At 45.1% G+C, this 19,191-nt stretch overlaps 1 protein-coding gene across 1 annotated transcript in view; it reads left to right on the forward strand.

The window, feature by feature from the left end:
• Positions 1 to 19,191, forward strand: part of LOC139532372 (glutamate receptor ionotropic, NMDA 3B-like) — a 73,872-nt gene that overhangs the window by 17,500 nt on the left and 37,181 nt on the right. The window contains exons 3-5 of the mRNA XM_071329852.1: positions 12,032 to 12,307; positions 12,425 to 12,697; positions 12,841 to 13,013. Coding sequence (XP_071185953.1) covers positions 12,032 to 12,307; positions 12,425 to 12,697; positions 12,841 to 13,013 — 722 coding nt within the window. The remainder of the gene's footprint in view (positions 1 to 12,031; positions 12,308 to 12,424; positions 12,698 to 12,840; positions 13,014 to 19,191) is intronic.

Here is a 19,191-nt window from a genome sequence, read left to right on the forward strand (position 1 = left end):
GTGTGTGTGTGTGTGTGTGTGTGTGTGTGTGTGTGTGTGTGTGTGTGTGCGTGCGTATCTGACAGTTTGGGACGGAACTACTGTTTTAGCAGGATAAGACTCCTCAGAGGAGACAGGGAGGAGAGAGGGAGGGAGGAATCGGCAGTGACTGTTACAACAATCATCTCTCATTTTTATGATTCAATCAAGTATCCTCGAAGCAGAAACATTTAAATCACTTTGATACGTGAAACACTAAAAAAACATACCCAGGTCTCAAATGACAAAGAATTATAAAGAAAAGGGAATAATTTGAGACATTACCATTCTAAATGAATTCCATTATCATTTAATGCATTATGGAAGTTAGTCAAATGATACCGTCATATCCACAGTCTCTCCTGTCAGAAAGCTGGGAGTTCTATTGGAAATGTTATAACCTTGTCTGAGACCTAGAAAGTCGACTGTCGCTTCTGCTCTGGAGGCTTGCTGTGCTACAGTCCGAGTGAGTGTGTGGAGACAGGGTTATAAGGGTGTGTAATTCCATCTGTCAGACCATGCTATACAGTCAGACTCTCTGACGGTGTGTGTGTGTGTATGTATGTGTGTGTGTGTGTGTGTGTGTGTGGTTGCGTGTGTGTGTTTGTGTGTGTTTGTGTGTGTTTGTGTGTGTGTGTGTCCGATAACCGCTCATTTCTATTCCATACCTTTCTCATTTCCTCCTTCTCTCATTTCCCATGTCTACCTGGTGTTGCAGAGAGAAACTCATATCTCAACAGTTTCTCCTACAGTGGTCCAGACATAGAGGAGAAACAACAGGATTCATTTGATTATTCTTAGTTTTTACTTCTCTGATGGTTTTTCTTTCTCATTTATCAGAGCCTCGGAGTTATTTTAGCCTGCTGCGTCTGTGTATCTGTGTCTGTATATATGTGTGTGTGTGTGTGTGTGTGTGTGTGTGTGTGTGTGTGTGTGTGTGTGTGTGTGTGTGTGTGTGTGTGTGTGTGTGTGTGTGTGTGTGTGTGTGTGTGTGTGTGTGTGTGTGTGTGTGTGTGTGTGTGTGTGTGTGTGTGTGTGTGTGTGTGTGTGTGTGTGTGTGTGCCTGTGTATGTTTTAGCTTTCTGTCACTAAACCACAGTGGATAAAATGCCAACCCCGTACTGTGTCCTTCCTCTCTAATCAAGGGAAACTGCATTAATCAACTAGCTAACAAGGAGAAAACAGAGTTGTCAGCACTGTGTGAACCTCCTAGTATAGAGCTGACTATTTCACTGTGTCTCCTCTGCATTCAACAGCCTAACAGGGAAGACAAATGGACCAACGTATATTAACTGACTGTCTGATTCTCTCCTGGCTGACAAACTGAAACCAGTGACTAGATTATATCCACCTGCTAGTTGGACTAACAACATTCACAGTCAGAATGGAATGTCAGATGTTGTGTTCCGTGAATGTCATTCTGTTTGTTATTCTCTCTGTCTGTGTGTCGTTCTGTCACTTTAAAGGTCTTCACAGTGAAGACCTTCCTCTTTTACTCTCTCTCTCTCTCTCTCTCTCTCGCTCTCTCTCGCTCTCTCTCTCTCTCTCTCTCGCTCTCTCTCTCGCTCTCTCAAAATCAAATCTCTTTCGCTCTCTGAAGTGTGTTAAAATCTGATAGTGCCAAATTCCCAAATGTTACTCTACATTTGAGAACCATATGCACTTCACTTGAGAATCATTTATGCCATTCACACCCCACCCCCCCCCCCCCCACCCCACCCCACACACACACATAATCCCCCCTCTCACACACACACACACACATACACACATACACACATGCATGCAAGCACACCTGCCAATGTCTCTCCCATCGCCTCACGCCACCAAACACTGTTCACTTGGAGCAGACAGCGTGAAAATGTCAGAGACAAACACCCAACACACATGAGGATTGAATTTACCATGAAATCATGTTATCAGAAAAAAACAGAGCTGAGAGGAGAGGAGAGGAGGGGAGAAGAGAGGAGAGGAGAGGAGGGAAGAGGAGAGGAGAGGAGAGAAGAGGAGAGGAGGGGAGAAGAGAGGGGAGGAGAGGAGGGGAGAAGAGAGGAGAGGAGAGGAGGGGAGAAGAGAGGAGAGGAGAGGATGGGCGGGGAGGGGATAAGAGAGGAAACGACAGGAGAGGAGATGAGAGGAGATGAGGGAAGAAAAGAGGAGAACAGAGGACAGGAGAGGACAGGAGAGGAGGAGAGGATAGGAGAGGATATGAGGGAAGAAGAGAGGAGAAGAGAGCAGATGAGAGGAGAGGAGAGGAGGGAAGAAGAGAGGAGAGGAGGGAAGAAGAGAGGAGAGAAGAGGAGAGGAGAGGAGAGGAGAGAAGGGAAGAAGAGAGGAGAGAAGAGGAGAGGAGAGGAGAGGAGAAGAGAGGAGATGAGAGGAGAGGAGAGGAGGGAAGAAGAGAGGAGAGGAGGGAAGAAGAGAGGAGAGGAGGGAAGAAGAGAGGAGAGAAGAGGAGAGGAGAGGAGGGAAGAAGAGAGGAGAGGAGGGAAGAAGAGAGGAGAGAAGAGGAGAGGAGAGGAGGGAAGAAGAGAGGAGAGAAGAGGAGAGGAGAGGAGGGAAGAAGAGAGGAGAGGAGGGAAGAAGAGAAGAGAGAAGAGGAGAGGAGAGGAGGGAAGAAGAGAGGAGAGGAGGGAAGAAGAGAGGAGAGAAGAGGAGAGGAGAGGAGGGAAGAAGAGAGGAGAGAAGAGGAGAGGAGATGAGGGAAGAAGAGAGGAGAGAAGAGGAGAGGAGATGAGGGAAGAAGAGAGGAGAGAAGAGGAGAGGAGAGGAGGGAAGAAGAGAGGAGAGAGGAGAGGAGGGAAGAAGAGAGGAGAGAAGAGTAGGGGAGAGGAGAGGAGAAGAGAGTGGTTGTCAAGTAGCTAGCTTCTGAGAAATAAAGTGATAGTGCCAGCTGCTTGTGTTTTGTCCCACCCTCCTTATTTTCAATACTTCACACTTTGTTGTGGATGAAGTTTGAAACGCAAGCAGGCACAAAGTATAATTCATGTTTAAATATTCTGGGCAGAAAGATCTGACTATCTCCAGAACACACACACACACCGTCTACCTGAATGTGAGCAGTCTATAGTAGCAGTCTACTTACTATGGAGATGAGATCCCGAGAGAAGATCATCTAATTCCACTAAATTAAACATTCATTTCAATTTGATCGTTAATCTTGCCTACATTATCTGCCGTTTCATACATTAACATTCTGTCTCAGGCCCTGCTGAGCGCTGACTCACACACACATTCATTCCTTTAACACACACACACACACACGTATACACACACACACGCACACACACACTGAGAAAGATCTCCCATAGGCAATTGATTATGAAGCTAAATGAGTTGTGACTTTGAGTTCAGTCTTCTCAGTCAGGGATAGATTACTACTTTGTGTTTGTTTCTCTGTTCTTGAAACGTGTCTGTAATCTGAAGTGTTGAAATTCTCTCCTCTGGTCTGGACCACTCTGCTGTCTCTGTCTCTGATAATGACAGAGTTATGCTCCTCCTCTTAAATGAATATAGAATACAGTGTCAATTCTTCCTGTGTAGGAGGTTAATGACAGATAAATCAAGCACTCAAAACCTTTTCCACAATCAGGCTCTCATAACAGTTCATCGTTAGGGCCAGGAGTTTTTCCATAGAATTTGGCCTAAACAGAAGAATCTTGTCTGTAATTCAATACTGAACACACATCTTCTCCTCAAACTGCCTTTAATCCACCCAGTTATATCATATACAGTGGGGCAAAAAAGTATTTAGTCAGCCACCAATTGTGCAAGTTCTCCCACTTAAAAAGATGAGAGAGGCCTGTAATTTTCATCATAGGTACACTTCAACTATGACAGACAAAATGAGAAAAAAAATCCAGAAAATCATATTGTAGGATTTTTTATTAATTAATTTGCAAATTATGGTGGAAAATAAGTATTTGGTCACCTACAAACAAGCAAGATTTCTGGCTCTCACAGACCTGTAACTTCTTCTTTAAGAGGCTCCTCTGTCCTCCACTCGTTACCTGTATTAATGGCACCTGTTTGAACTTGTTATCAGTATAAAAGACACCTGTCCACAACCTCAAACAGTCACACTCCAAACTCCACTATGGCCAATACCAAAGAGCTGTCAAAGGACACCAGAAACAAAATTGTAGACCTGCACCAGGCTGGGGAGACTGAATCTGCGATAGGTAAGCAGCTTGGTTTGAAGAAATCAACTGTGGGAGCAATTATTAGGAAATGGAAGACATACAAGACCACTGATAATCTCCCTCGATCTGGGGTTCCACGCAAGATCTCACCCCGTGGGGTCAAAATGAGCACAAGAACGGTGAGCAAAAATCCCAGAATCACACGGGGGGACCTAGTGAATGACATGCAGAGTGCTGGGACCAAAGTAACAAAGCCTACCATCAGTAACACTACGCCGCCAGGGACTCAAATCCTGCAGTGCCAGACGTGTCCCCCTGCTTAAGCCAGTACATGTCCAAGCCCGTCTGAAGTTTGCTAGAGAGCATTTGGATGATCCAGAAGATGATTGGGAGAATGTCATATGGTCAGATGAAACCAAAATATAACTTTTTGGTAAAAACTCAACTCGTCGTGTTTGGAGGACAAAGAATGCTGAGTTGCATCCAAAGAACACCATACCTACTGTGAAGCATGGGGGTGGAAACATCATGCTTTGGGGCTGTTTTTCTGCAAAGGGACCAGGACGACTGATCTGTGTAAATGAATGGGGCCATGTATCGTGAGATTTTGAGTGAAAACCTCCTTCCATCAACAAGGGCATTGAAGATGAAACGTGGCTGGGTCTTTCAGCATGACAATGATCCCAAACACACTGCCCGGGCAACGAAGGAGTGGCTTCGTAAGAAGCATTTCAAGGTCCTGGAGTGGCCTAGCCAGTCTCCAGATCTCAACCCCATAGAAAATCTTTGGAGGGAGTTGAAAGTCCGTGTTGCCCAGCAACAGCCCCAAAACATCACTGCTCTAGAGGAGATCTGCATGGAGGAATGGGCCAAAATACCAGCAACAGTGTGTGAAAACCTTGTGAAGACTTACAGAAAACGTTTGACCTCTGTCATTGCCAACAAAGGGTATATAACAAAGTATTGAGATAAACTTTTGTTATTGACCAAATACTTATTTTCCACCATAATTTGCAAATAAATTCATAAAAAATCCTACAATGTGATTTTCTGGATATTTTTTTCTCATTTTGTCTGTCATAGTTGAAGTGTACCTATGATGAAAATTACAGGCCTCTCTCATCTTTTTAAGTGGGAGAACTTGCACAATTGGTGGCTGACTAAATACTTTTTTGCCTCACTGTATAATTGAACATCACAGAGCTCCACTTCTGAAGAACAAGGGCAGTTTGTCACAAAATGACCATGCATTCTATTATAAATCTAATATCACACCGTCCCTCACTCTCTCACTCTTTCTCTGTTCTCTTTCTCTCCCCCCTTTCTCCACCTCGCTCTGTCCTTTAGTCTCTCTCTCTCTCCTTCTCTCTCCCTTCTCATTTCTCTTCAACAGATATGGATGATGGGTATTCAGGGTGGAGAACTCTGCTGATTGGTTGAATCAGGGCAGGTCATTTGCCACACACACACATACAAACACACACACACACTCTCACACATACACAGACACACTCACTCACACACACATACAAACACACACACACACTCTCACACATACACAGACACACTCACTCACACACACATACAAACACACACACACAAGTCCCAAAATGACTCCCATCTTTCTGGTTTATTGCATTACTCCTAAGTGTCTGACTCCACAGAAAATGAGGGATCATTTTTATTAGGAAATAACACACACACACACACACACACACACACACACACACACACACACACACACACACACACACACACACACACACACACACACACACACACACACACACACACACACACACACAGACACACACACACACACACCAACAAATAAACAACCAAACCTCCCCAAAAGCTCCAGACACCTCATTAGGCGGTGTAGTGTCCTGGGGTGTAGTAAATAAACATGCTGTTTCCTGTGACACTCCCAGTGTGGGTAGCAGTAATGACATCACACTCCCAGTGTGGGTAGCAGTAATGACATCACACTCCCAGTGTGGGTAGCAGTAATGACATCACACACTCCTAGTGTTGGTAGCAGTAATGACATCACACTCCCAGTGGGGAAAGCAGTAATGACATCACACTCCCAGTGTGGGTAGCAGTAATGACATCACACACTCCTAGTGTTGGTAGCAGTAATGACATCACACTCCCAGTGTGGGTAGCAGTAATGACATCACACTCCCAGTGTGGGTAGCAGTAATGACATCACACTCCCAGTGTGGGTAGCAGTAATGACATCACACTCCCAGTGTGGGTAGCAGTAATGACATCACACTCCCAGTGTGGGTAGCAGTAATGACATCACACTCCCAGTGTGGGTAGCAGTAATGACATCACACTCCCAGTGTGGGTAGCAGTAATGACATCACACTCCCAGTGTGGGTAGCAGTAATCACATCACACTCACAGTGTGGGTAGCAGTAATGACATCACACTCACAGTGTGGGTAGCAGTAATGACATCACACTCCCAGTGTGGGTAGCAGTAATGACATCACACTCCCAGTGTGGGTAGCAGTAATGACATCACACTCCCAGTGTGGGTAGCAGTAATCACATCACACTCACAGTGTGGGTAGCAGTAATGACATCACACAAACGTTGACATTACATTATCACTGTTGCCGGTGATCAAATGAGACCCCTACTAGAGTTCATGACACACTTTGACAAAAACACTATGAAACACACACACACACACACACACACACACACACACACACACACACACACACACACACACACACACACACACACACACACACACACACACACACACACACACACACACACCATACACACACAGCATACACATACACATACACACCATACATACACACCATACACACACACCATACACACATACACACACACCATCCACACCACAGGGAACATATCTGGTCTTTTTCTGATAAAAGCTTCGCTAGTGTCACACCATTTCCCACTGTTAAACTCTCAAAGTCTGTGGGGGGAAACTAATAGCTAATGTTCTCTGCTCCTTGATCATGCAAATGATAATTCAGCTGTGCTGAGAACAATGTCTTATGAAATGGTTAGGAACACACACACACACACACACACACACACACACACACACACACACACACACACACACACACACACACACACACACACACACACACACACACACACACACACACACACACACACAGGGATAGAAAGAGAGGCTGAAAGAGAGAAAGACAGCGGCAGTCTGTAATTTTATAGTGTCAGTGTGCTGTTCTGTCAGACAACAGTGGTGTTTTTATGAGGCTTTAACGCCCTACTGTAGAAAATAACTGTCTTTATGGTTACTTGTGTGTGTGTGTGTGTGTGTGTGTGTGTGTGTGTGTGTGTGTGTGTGTGTGTGTGTGTGTGTGTGTGTGTGTGTGTGTGTGTGTGTGTGTGTGTGTGTTCGTGTGGATGTAATTTTCCTGTATTTAATTGTCTTTTTTTACTGGTAGAAATCTAATAACACAACATCACCCGTCAATATTAACTGTGAAATTAGATTTGGACATACAGAGTGTGTGAGATATTGTGAAATAAGATTTAGTCATTTTAAAGGTGTGTGATTACCTATAAGCCCAGTAGTGTGTATCTCTGTTCTCATCGGCAGGTCTGTGTGGGCTAGCATGGTGTTATACTGAGATAAACACCATTTACCACTTTGGCTGCAGCCTTGAGTATGTTTGTATGTGTGTATGTGTGTATGTCTGTTTGTATACATGTGTGTGTGATTAAATTTAATTAATCTTAAATCCAGAATATTGTATTAAACGCCTGGAGACGTGAGGAAATGAAGAGTAAATAAACATTAGCTGTTTAGCATAATTACACAACAACACTGGTTGGTTAGCCATCACACTCTGTATTAAACTATAATGGATTATTTATTTTAATGAATCTAAAAGCTCGGTAGCGCCAGTGTTTCCTTCCCAATGGAGCTAAAAGCAGTCACAGGTACTGTACCTTACAGAATGGAACCCCTTCCATCCCTCCATTCCTCCACCCTCCATTCCTCCATTCCTCCACCCTCCATTCCTCCATTCCTCCATTCCTCCACCCTCCATCCCTCCATTCCTCCATTCCTCCATTCCTCCATTCCTCCACCCTCCATTCCTCCACCCGCCATCCATCCACCCTCCATTCCTCCATTCCTCCACCCTCCATTCCTCCACCCTCCATTCCTCCACCCTCCATCCATCCACCTTCCATCCCTCCATCCCTCCACCCTCCATCCCTCCATTCCTCCACCCTCCATTCCTCTACCCTCCATCCATCCACCCTCCATCCCTCCATTCCTCCACCCTCCATCCCTCCATCCCTCCACCCTCCATCCCTCCATCCCTCCATTCCTCCACCATCCATCCCTCCATTCCTCCATCCCTCCATTCCTCCACCCTCCATCCATCCACCCTCCATCCCTCCATTCCTCCACCCTCCATCCCTCCATCCCTCCATTCCTCCACCCTCCATCCCTCCATTCCTCCACCCTCCATCCCTCCATTCCTCCACCCTCCATCCCTCCACTCTCCATCAATCCATTCCTCCATCCCTCCACCCTCCACCCTCCATCCCTCCATCCCTCCACCCTCCATCCCTCCATTCCGCCATCCCTCCATTCCTCCACCCTCCATCCCTCCATTCCGCCATCCCTCCATTCCTCCACCCTCCATCCCTCCATTCCTCCATCCCTCCATTCCTCCACCCTCCATCCCTCCATTCCTCCACCCTCCATCCCTCCATTCCTCCATCCCTCCACCCTCCACCCTCCATTCCTCCACCCTCCATTCATCCACCCTCCATCCCTCCATTCCTCCACCCTCCATCCCTCCACCCTCCATCCCTCCATCCCTCCACCCTCCATCCCTCCATCCCTCCATCCCTCCACCCTCCATTCCTCCACCCTCCATCCCTCCACCCTCCATCCCTCCACCCTCCATCCCTCCATCTCTCCATCCCTCCCATTCCTCCACCCCTCCACCCTACCATCCCTCCATCCCTCCACCCTCTCTTTCTATTTTTCACACACTGTTCCACCCCACACCGAGCCACCAACTTTTTCGTACACCTCTGCTGAGTTCAAACACTATGGTACCTCACACACACACACACACACACACACACACACACACACACACACACACACACACACACACACACACACACACACACACACACACACACACACACACACACACACACACACACACACACCTGTACATCCCCCATGTGTATATGTATATATACTGTATTCATTCAGACATGTACACCCCCCATGAGTATATGTATATATACTGTATTAATTCAGACCTGTACACCCCCCATGAGTATATGTATATATACTGTATTAATTCAGACCTGTACACCCCCCATGAGTATATGTATATATACTGTATTAATTCAGACCTGTACATCCCCCATGAGTATATGTATATATACTGTATTAATTCAGACCTGTACACCCCCCATGAGTATATGTATATATACTGTATTAATTCAGACCTGTACACCCCCCATGTATATATGTATATATACTGTATTAATTCAGACCTGTACACCCCCCATGTGTATATGTATATATACTGTATTAATTCAGACCTATACACCCCCCATGTGTATATGTATATATACTGTATAAATTCAGACCTGTACACCCCCCATGTGTATATGTATATATACTGTATTAATTCAGACCTGTACACCCCCCATGTGTATATGTATATTTTTTTTGCTAAGTCAAACGACACCGCTGGTTCTGCTCACACTGCCCTACCCTGTGCTTTGACCTCTTTCTCCCCTCTCTCTCCAGATGAAATCTCGCGTCTTGTGACGGCCGGCCGCCCAACAACCTGCCCGCTTGACCCTATCCCCTCCTCTCTTCTCCAGACCATTTCCGGAGACCTTCTCCCTTACCTCACCTCGCTCATCAACTCATCCTTGACCGCTGGCTACGTCCCTTCCGTCTTCAAGAGAGCGAGAGTTGCACCCCTTCTGAAAAAACCTACACTCGATCCCTCCGATGTCAACAACTACAGACCAGTATCCCTTCTTTCTTTTCTCTCCAAAACTCTTGAACGTGCCGTCCTTGGCCAGCTCTCCTGCTATCTCTCTCAGAATGACCTTCTTGATCCAAATCAGTCAGGTTTCAAGACTAGTCATTCAACTGAGACTGCTCTTCTCTGTGTCACGGAGGCGCTCCGCACTGCTAAAGCTAACTCTCTCTCCTCTGCTCTCATCCTTCTAGACCTATCGGCTGCCTTTGATACTGTGAACCATCAGATCCTCCTCTCCACCCTCTCCGAGCTGGGCATCTATGGCGCGGCCCACGCTTGGATTGCGTCCTACCTGACAGGTCGCTCCTACCAGGTGGCGTGGCGAGAATCTGTCTCCGCACCACGTGCTCTCACCACTGGTGTCCCCCAGGGCTCTGTTCTAGGCCCTCTCCTATTCTCGCTATACACCAAGTCACTTGGCTCTGTCATATCCTCACATGGTCTCTCCTATCATTGCTATGCAGACGACACACAATTAATCTTCTCCTTTCCCCCCTCTGATAACCAGGTGGTGAATCGCATCTCTGCATGTCTGGCAGACATATCAGTGTGGATGACGGATCACCACCTCAAGCTGAACCTCGGCAAGACGGAGCTGCTCTTCCTCCCGGGGAAGGACTGCCCGTTCCATGATCTCGCCATCACGGTTGACAACTCCATTGTGTCCTCCTCCCAGAGTGCTAAGAACCTTGGCGTGATCCTGGACAACACCCTGTCGTTCTCAACTAACATCAAGGTGGTGACCCGTTCCTGTAGGTTCATGCTCTACAACATTCGCAGAGTACGACCCTGCCTCACGCAGGAAGCGGCGCAGGTCCTAATCCAGGCACTTGTCATCTCCCGTCTGGATTACTGCAACTCGCTGTTGGCTGGGCTCCCTGCCTGTGCCATTAAACCCCTACAACTCATCCAGAACGCCGCAGCCCGTCTGGTGTTCAACTTTCCCAAGTTCTCTCACGTCACCCCGCTCCTCCGCTCTCTCCACTGGCTTCCAGTTGAAGCTCGCATCCGCTACAAGACCATGGTGCTTGCCTACGGAGCTGTGAGGGGAACGGCACCTCCGTACCTTCAGGCTCTGATCAGGCCCTACACCCAAACAAGGGCACTGCGTTCATCCACCTCTGGCCTGCTCGCCTCCCTACCTCTGAGGAAGTACAGTTCCCGCTCAGCCCAGTCAAAACTGTTCGCTGCTCTGGCACCCCAATGGTGGAACAAACTCCCTCACGACGCCAGGTCAGCGGAGTCAATCACCACCTTCCGGAGACACCTGGAACCCCACCTCTTTAAGGAATACCTAGGATAGGATAAAGTAATCCTTCTAACCCCCCCCCCCTTAAAAGAGTTAGATGCACTATTGTAAAGTGGTTGTTCCACTGGATATCATAAGGTGAATGCACCAATTTGTAAGTCGCTCTGGATAAGAGCGTCTGCTAAATGACTTAAATGTATATATACTGTATTAATTCAGACCTGTACACCCCCCATGTGTATATGTATATATACTGTATTAATTCAGTCGTGTCGCTGAAGACTTCTATCAGATTTCCTCGCTCCGTCTACATTCATAAGGTGTGTGTGTTCCTTACTGAACCCATAGATACTGTATACATATGCAACATCGCCTTGACTTTGCCTGTAGGCGTAAACATGGTTGGAAAGTAGAGTCTGCAAGAAGGGAGCACAGGTAGCTCACTCAGGAGCCTTTCACTCCATTCAACAACATTCAATATTTATGAACATCACTCTATGAAAGTCTTGCAGAATGGTTTGGTTCTAGTAACATTCTGTTCTCTCTCTCTCCCCCTAGAACCGGTTCCATCTCCAAATGTCAGTTCGTGTTCCACCCTCTCGCCTGGCCAACCTTCTGCTCTCTGTTCTCCAGGGGGTAGAGGGGGAGACAGAGGGTGAAGGGAGAAGAGAAGGGGGAGGCAGGGGTCAGGAAGGGGGTAGAGGGGGAGTCGCTGTGGTGTGTCCTGGATGGGAGGAGAGGGGGGAGGGACTACTGAAACATCTAGAGACACAGGAAGGAACAAGCTGGAATCTACTGGATATCATCAACCTTACACATATAGGAGGAGAGGAGAGGAGGGAGGAGAGAGGGAAGGAGGAGAGGAGGGAGGAGAGAGGGAAGGAGGAGAGGAGGGAGGAGAGAGGGAAGGAGGAGAGGAGGGAGGAGAGAGGGGAGGAGGGAAGAGGGGCTGAGAGAAGTGAAGAAACAAGTGATGAGACCAGAGAAGACAAGAGGGAAGCTGAGGTCTTGTCTCTCCTCTCCCGTCGTCTTCTTCTCTCCGCCTCTCCTCTCTCCTCCGTGGTCATCCTTGGTTCCGACCCAGAATGTCTCTCTTCTGTCCTCCGCTGCGCCCAGCATCTCGCTCCCTCGCTCCCCGCGCTGCAGTGGATTATGGGTAACCCTCTGTCACCTGACTCTCTCCTCTCGCTGGGCGGGCCCCTCGGCCTCTTGGCTTATGGAGAGGTGATTATTAATTGGTTGATTTATTCATTCATTGATTTGGTTGGTTGGTTGGTTGGTTGATTGGGTGATTCATTGATTGGCTGATTGGTTTCTTTTATTTGACCTTTGAAAACTATTTTAAAAGTGTGTGTGTATGTGTCTAGGTGGGTCGTAAGCCCATCACCTTCTACATCCGAGACGCGCTGCGGTTGATTGGCCAGGCGGTGACGTCGGCCAGTGAGGTGAGGCCAGACCTGGCTCTGATCCAGAACCTGGTCAACTGTTACGACAAACCTAACAAAGAGGAAGTGCCCTCATCTGGACAGTACCTGGCCAGGTAGATATATTGTACACACACATATACACATCTATCTCCCCTCCTCCAGACATTGGCACCAGATGATAGAATGGAGTCTGAGAGGACCTGTCCCATTTATAATCCATGCCAAGCCTGAGAATAAACAGACAGACCTGAACAGACTGTAGATAGACTGAAGGCTTGGGACTGTGGCTAGATTAGCTTTAGACAGCTATACAAAGTTTTATTGACACCATTACAAAGACAGGGATAGCGGTGTGTCTGACAGCTTTACATAGACAGAGCCAGTGTTCTGTCTGACAGCTTTACATAGATAGAGCCAGTGTTGTGTCTGACAGCTTTACATAGATAGAGCCAGTGTTGTGTCTGACAGCTTTACATAGATAGAGCCAGTGTTCTGTCTGACAGCTTTACATAGATAAAGCCAGTGTTGTGTCTGACAGCTTTACATAGATAGAGCCAGTGTTCTGTCTGACAGCTTTACATAGATAAAGCCAGTGTTGTGTCTGGCAGCTTTACATAGATAGAGCCAGTGTTGTGTCTGACAGCTTTACATAGATAAAGCCAGTGTTCAGTCTGACAGCTTTACATAGATAGAGCCAGTGTTCTGTCTGACAGCTTTACATAGATAGAGCCAGTGTTGTGTCTGACAGCTTTACATAGATAAAGCCAGTATTGTGTCTAACAGCTTTACATAGATAGAGCCAGTGTTAGGTCTAACAGCTTTACATAGATAGAGCCAGTGTTGTGTCTAACAGCTTTACATAGATAGAGCCAGTGATGTGTCTGACAGCTTTACATAGATAGAGCCAGTGTTCCGTATGACAGCTTTACATAGATAGAGCCAGTGTTGTGTCTGACAGCTTTACATAGATAGAGCCAGTGTTGTGTCTAACAGCTTTACATAGATAGAGCCAGTGTTGTGTCTGACAGCTTTACATAGATAAAGCCAGTGTTCAGTCTGACAGCTTTACATAGATAGAGCCAGTGTTCTGTCTGACAGCTTTACATAGATAGAGCCAGTGTTGTGTCTGACAGCTTTACATAGATAGAGCCAGTGTTAATTGTGACATCTTTACATAGATAAAGCCAGTGTTGTGTCTAACAGCTTTACATAGATAGAGCCAGTGTTGTCTAACAGCTTTACATAGATAGAGCCAGTGTTAATTGTGACAGCTTTACATAGATAGAGCCAGTGTTGTGTCTAACAGCTTTACCTAGACAGAGCCAGTGTTAATTGTGACATCTTTACATAGATAAAGCCAGTGTTGTGTCTGACAGCTTTACATAGATAGAGCCAGTGTTGTCTAACAGCTTTACATAGATAGAGCCAGTGTTGTGTCTGACAGCTTTACCTAGATAGAGCCAGTGTTCTGTCTGACAGCTTTACATAGATAGAGCCAGTGTTGTCTAACAGCTTTACATAGATAGAGCCAGTGTTGTGTCTGACAGCTTTACATAGATAGAGCCAGTGTTGTCTAACAGCTTTACATAGATAGAGCCAGTGTTGTCTAACAGCTTTACATAGATAAAGCCAGTGTTGTCTAACAGCTTTACATAGATAAAGCCAGTGTTCTGTCTGACAGCTTTACATAGATAGAGCCAGTTTTGTCTAACAGCTTTACATAGATAAAGCCAGTGTTCTGTCTGACAGCTTTACATAGATAGAGCCAGTGTTGTCTAACAGCTTTACATAGATAAAGCCAGTGTTCTGTCTGACAGCTTTACATAGATAGAGCCAGTGTTGTGTCTGACAGCTTTACATAGATAGAGCCAGTGTTGTCTAACAGCTTTACATAGATAAAGCCAGTGTTGTGTCTAACAGCTTTACATAGATAGAGCCAGTGTTCTGTCTGACAGCTTTACATAGATAGAGCTAGTGTTGTGTCTGACAGCTTTACATAGATAGAGCCAGTGTTGTCTAACAGCTTTACATAGATAAAGCCAGTGTTGTGTCTAACAGCTTTACATAGATAAAGCCAGTGTTGTGTTTGACAGCTTTACATAGATAGAGCCAGTGTTCTGTCTAACAGCTTTACCTAGACAGAGCCAGTGTTAATTGTGACATCTGTACATAGATAAAGCCAGTGTTGTGTCTGGCAGCTTTACATAGATAGAGCCAGTGTTGTCTAACAGCTTTACATAGATAAAGCCAGTGTTGTGTCTAACAGCTTTACATAGATAAAGCCAGTGTTGTGTCTGACAGCTTTACATAGATAGAGCCAGTGTTGTGTCTGACAGCTTTACATAGATAGAGCCAGTGTTGTCTAACAGCTTTACCTAGACAGAGCCAGTGTTAATTGTGACATCTTTACATAGATAAAGCCAGTGTTGTGTCTAACAGCTTTACATAAATAAAGCCAGTGTTGTGTCTGACAGCTTTACATAGATAAAGCCAGTGTTGTGTCTGACAGCTTTACATAGATAGAGCCAGTGTTAATTGTGACATCTTTACATAGATAAAGCCAGTGTTGTGTCTAACAGCTTTACATAGATAGAGCCAGTGTTAATTGTGACATCTTTACATAGATAAAGCCAGTGTTGTGTCTAACAGCTTTACATAGATAAAGCCAGTGTTGTGTCTGACAGCTTTACATAGATAGAGCCAGTGTTAATTGTGACATCTTTACATAGATAAAGCCAGTGTTGTGTCTAACAGCTTTACATAGATAGAGCCAGTGTTCGGTCTGACAGCTTTACATAGATAGAGCCAGTGTTCTGTCTGACAGCTTTACATAGATAGAGCCAGTGTTCTGTCTGACAGCTTTACATAGATAGAGCCAGTGTTCTGTCTGACAGCTTTACATAGATAAAGCCAGTGTTGTGTCTAACAGCTTTACATAGATAGAGCCAGTGTTGAGTCTGACAGCTTTACATAGATAGAGCCAGTGTTCTGTCTGACAGCTTTACATAGATAGAGCCAGTGTTCTGTCTGACAGCTTTACATAGATAGAGCCAGTGTTCTGTCTGACAGCTTTACATAGATAGAGCCAGTGTTCTGTCTGACAGCTTTACATAGATAAAGCCAGTGTTGTGTCTAACAGCTTTACATAGATAGTGCCAGTGTTGTGTCTAACAGCTTTACATAGATAGAGCCAGTGTTGTGTCTGACAGCTTTACCTAGACAGAGCCAGTGTTGTGTCTGACAGCTTTACATAGATAAAGCCAGTGTTGTGTCTAACAGCTTTACCTAGACAGAGCCAGGGTTGTGTCTGACAGCTTTACATAGATAAAGCCAGTGTTGTGTCTAACAGCTTTACCTAGACAGAGCCAGTGTTAATTGTGACATCTTTACATAGATAAAGACAGTGTTGTGTCTGACAGCTTTACATAGATAGAGCCAGTGTTGTGTCTAACAGCTTTACATAGATAGAGCCAGTGTTGTGTCTGACAGCTTTACATAGATGGAGCCAGTGTTGTGTCTGACAGCTTTACATAGATAGAGCCAGTGTTGTGTCTAACAGCTTTACATAGATAGAGCCAGTGTTGTGTCTGACAGCTTTACATAGATAGAGCCAGTGTTGTGTCTGACAGCTTTACATAGATAGAGCCAGTGTTAGGTCTAACAGCTTTACATAGATAGAGCCAGTTTTGTCTAACAGCTTTACATAGATAAAGCCAGTGTTCTGTCTGACAGCTTTACATAGATAGAGCCAGTGTTGTCTAACAGCTTTACATAGATAAAGCCAGTGTTCTGTCTGACAGCTTTACATAGATAGAGCCAGTGTTGTGTCTGACAGCTTTACATAGATAGAGCCAGTGTTGTCTAACAGCTTTACATAGATAAAGCCAGTGTTGTGTCTAACAGCTTTACATAGATAGAGCCAGTGTTCTGTCTGACAGCTTTACATAGATAGAGCTAGTGTTGTGTCTGACAGCTTTACATAGATAGAGCCAGTGTTGTCTAACAGCTTTACATAGATAAAGCCAGTGTTGTGTCTAACAGCTTTACATAGATAAAGCCAGTGTTGTGTTTGACAGCTTTACATAGATAGAGCCAGTGTTCTGTCTAACAGCTTTACCTAGACAGAGCCAGTGTTAATTGTGACATCTGTACATAGATAAAGCCAGTGTTGTGTCTGGCAGCTTTACATAGATAGAGCCAGTGTTGTCTAACAGCTTTACATAGATAAAGCCAGTGTTGTGTCTAACAGCTTTACATAGATAAAGCCAGTGTTGTGTCTGACAGCTTTACATAGATAGAGCCAGTGTTGTGTCTGACAGCTTTACATAGATAGAGCCAGTGTTGTCTAACAGCTTTACCTAGACAGAGCCAGTGTTAATTGTGACATCTTTACATAGATAAAGCCAGTGTTGTGTCTAACAGCTTTACATAAATAAAGCCAGTGTTGTGTCTGACAGCTTTACATAGATAAAGCCAGTGTTGTGTCTGACAGCTTTACATAGATAGAGCCAGTGTTAATTGTGACATCTTTACATAGATAAAGCCAGTGTTGTGTCTGACAGCTTTACATAGATAGAGCCAGTGTTGTGTCTAACAGCTTTACATAGATAGAGCCAGTGTTCGGTCTGACAGCTTTACATAGATAGAGCCAGTGTTGAGTCTGACAGCTTTACATAGATAGAGCCAGTGTTCTGTCTGACAGCTTTACATAGATAGAGCCAGTGTTCTGTCTGACAGCTTTACATAGATAGAGCCAGTGTTCTGTCTGACAGCTTTACATAGATAGAGCCAGTGTTCTGTCTGACAGCTTTACATAGATAAAGCCAGTGTTGTGTCTAACAGCTTTACATAGATAGAGCCAGTGTTGTGTCTGACAGCTTTACCTAGATAGAGCCAGTGTTGTGTCTGACAGCTTTACCTAGACAGAGCCAGTGTTGTCTAACAGCTTTACATAGATAAAGCCAGTGTTGTGTCTAACAGCTTTACATAGATAAAGCCAGTGTTGTGTTTGACAGCTTTACATAGATAGAGCCAGTGTTCTGTCTAACAGCTTTACCTAGACAGAGCCAGTGTTAATTGTGACATCTGTACATAGATAAAGCCAGTGTTGTGTCTGGCAGCTTTACATAGATAGAGCCAGTGTTGTCTAACAGCTTTACATAGATAAAGCCAGTGTTGTGTCTAACAGCTTTACATAGATAAAGCCAGTGTTGTGTCTGACAGCTTTACATAGATAGAGCCAGTGTTGTGTCTGACAGCTTTACATAGATAGAGCCAGTGTTGTCTAACAGCTTTACCTAGACAGAGCCAGTGTTAATTGTGACATCTTTACATAGATAAAGCCAGTGTTGTGTCTAACAGCTTTACATAGATAGTGCCAGTGTTGTGTCTAACAGCTTTACATAGATAGAGCCAGTGTTGTGTCTGACAGCTTTACCTAGACAGAGCCAGTGTTGTGTCTGACAGCTTTACATAGATAAAGCCAGTGTTGTGTCTAACAGCTTTACCTAGACAGAGCCAGGGTTGTGTCTGACAGCTTTACATAGATAAAGCCAGTGTTGTGTCTAACAGCTTTACCTAGACAGAGCCAGTGTTAATTGTGACATCTTTACATAGATAAAGACAGTGTTGTGTCTGACAGCTTTACATAGATAGAGCCAGTGTTGTGTCTAACAGCTTTACATAGATAGAGCCAGTGTTGTGTCTGACAGCTTTACATAGATGGAGCCAGTGTTGTGTCTGACAGCTTTACATAGATAGAGCCAGTGTTGTGTCTAACAGCTTTACATAGATAGAGCCAGTGTTGTGTCTGACAGCTTTACATAGATAGAGCCAGTGTTGTGTCTGACAGCTTTACATAGATAGAGCCAGTGTTAGGTCTAACAGCTTTACATAGATAGAGCCAGTTTTGTCTAACAGCTTTACATAGATAAAGCCAGTGTTCTGTCTGACAGCTTTACATAGATAGAGCCAGTGTTGTCTAACAGCTTTACATAGATAAAGCCAGTGTTCTGTCTGACAGCTTTACATAGATAGAGCCAGTGTTGTGTCTGACAGCTTTACATAGATAGAGCCAGTGTTGTCTAACAGCTTTACATAGATAAAGCCAGTGTTGTGTCTAACAGCTTTACATAGATAGAGCCAGTGTTCTGTCTGACAGCTTTACATAGATAGAGCTAGTGTTGTGTCTGACAGCTTTACATAGATAGAGCCAGTGTTGTCTAACAGCTTTACATAGATAAAGCCAGTGTTGTGTCTAACAGCTTTACATAGATAAAGCCAGTGTTGTGT

Source organism: Salvelinus alpinus, chromosome 10 (assembly GCF_045679555.1).
Source record: "Salvelinus alpinus chromosome 10, SLU_Salpinus.1, whole genome shotgun sequence".
Classification (NCBI taxonomy): Eukaryota; Metazoa; Chordata; class Actinopteri; order Salmoniformes; family Salmonidae; genus Salvelinus; species Salvelinus alpinus.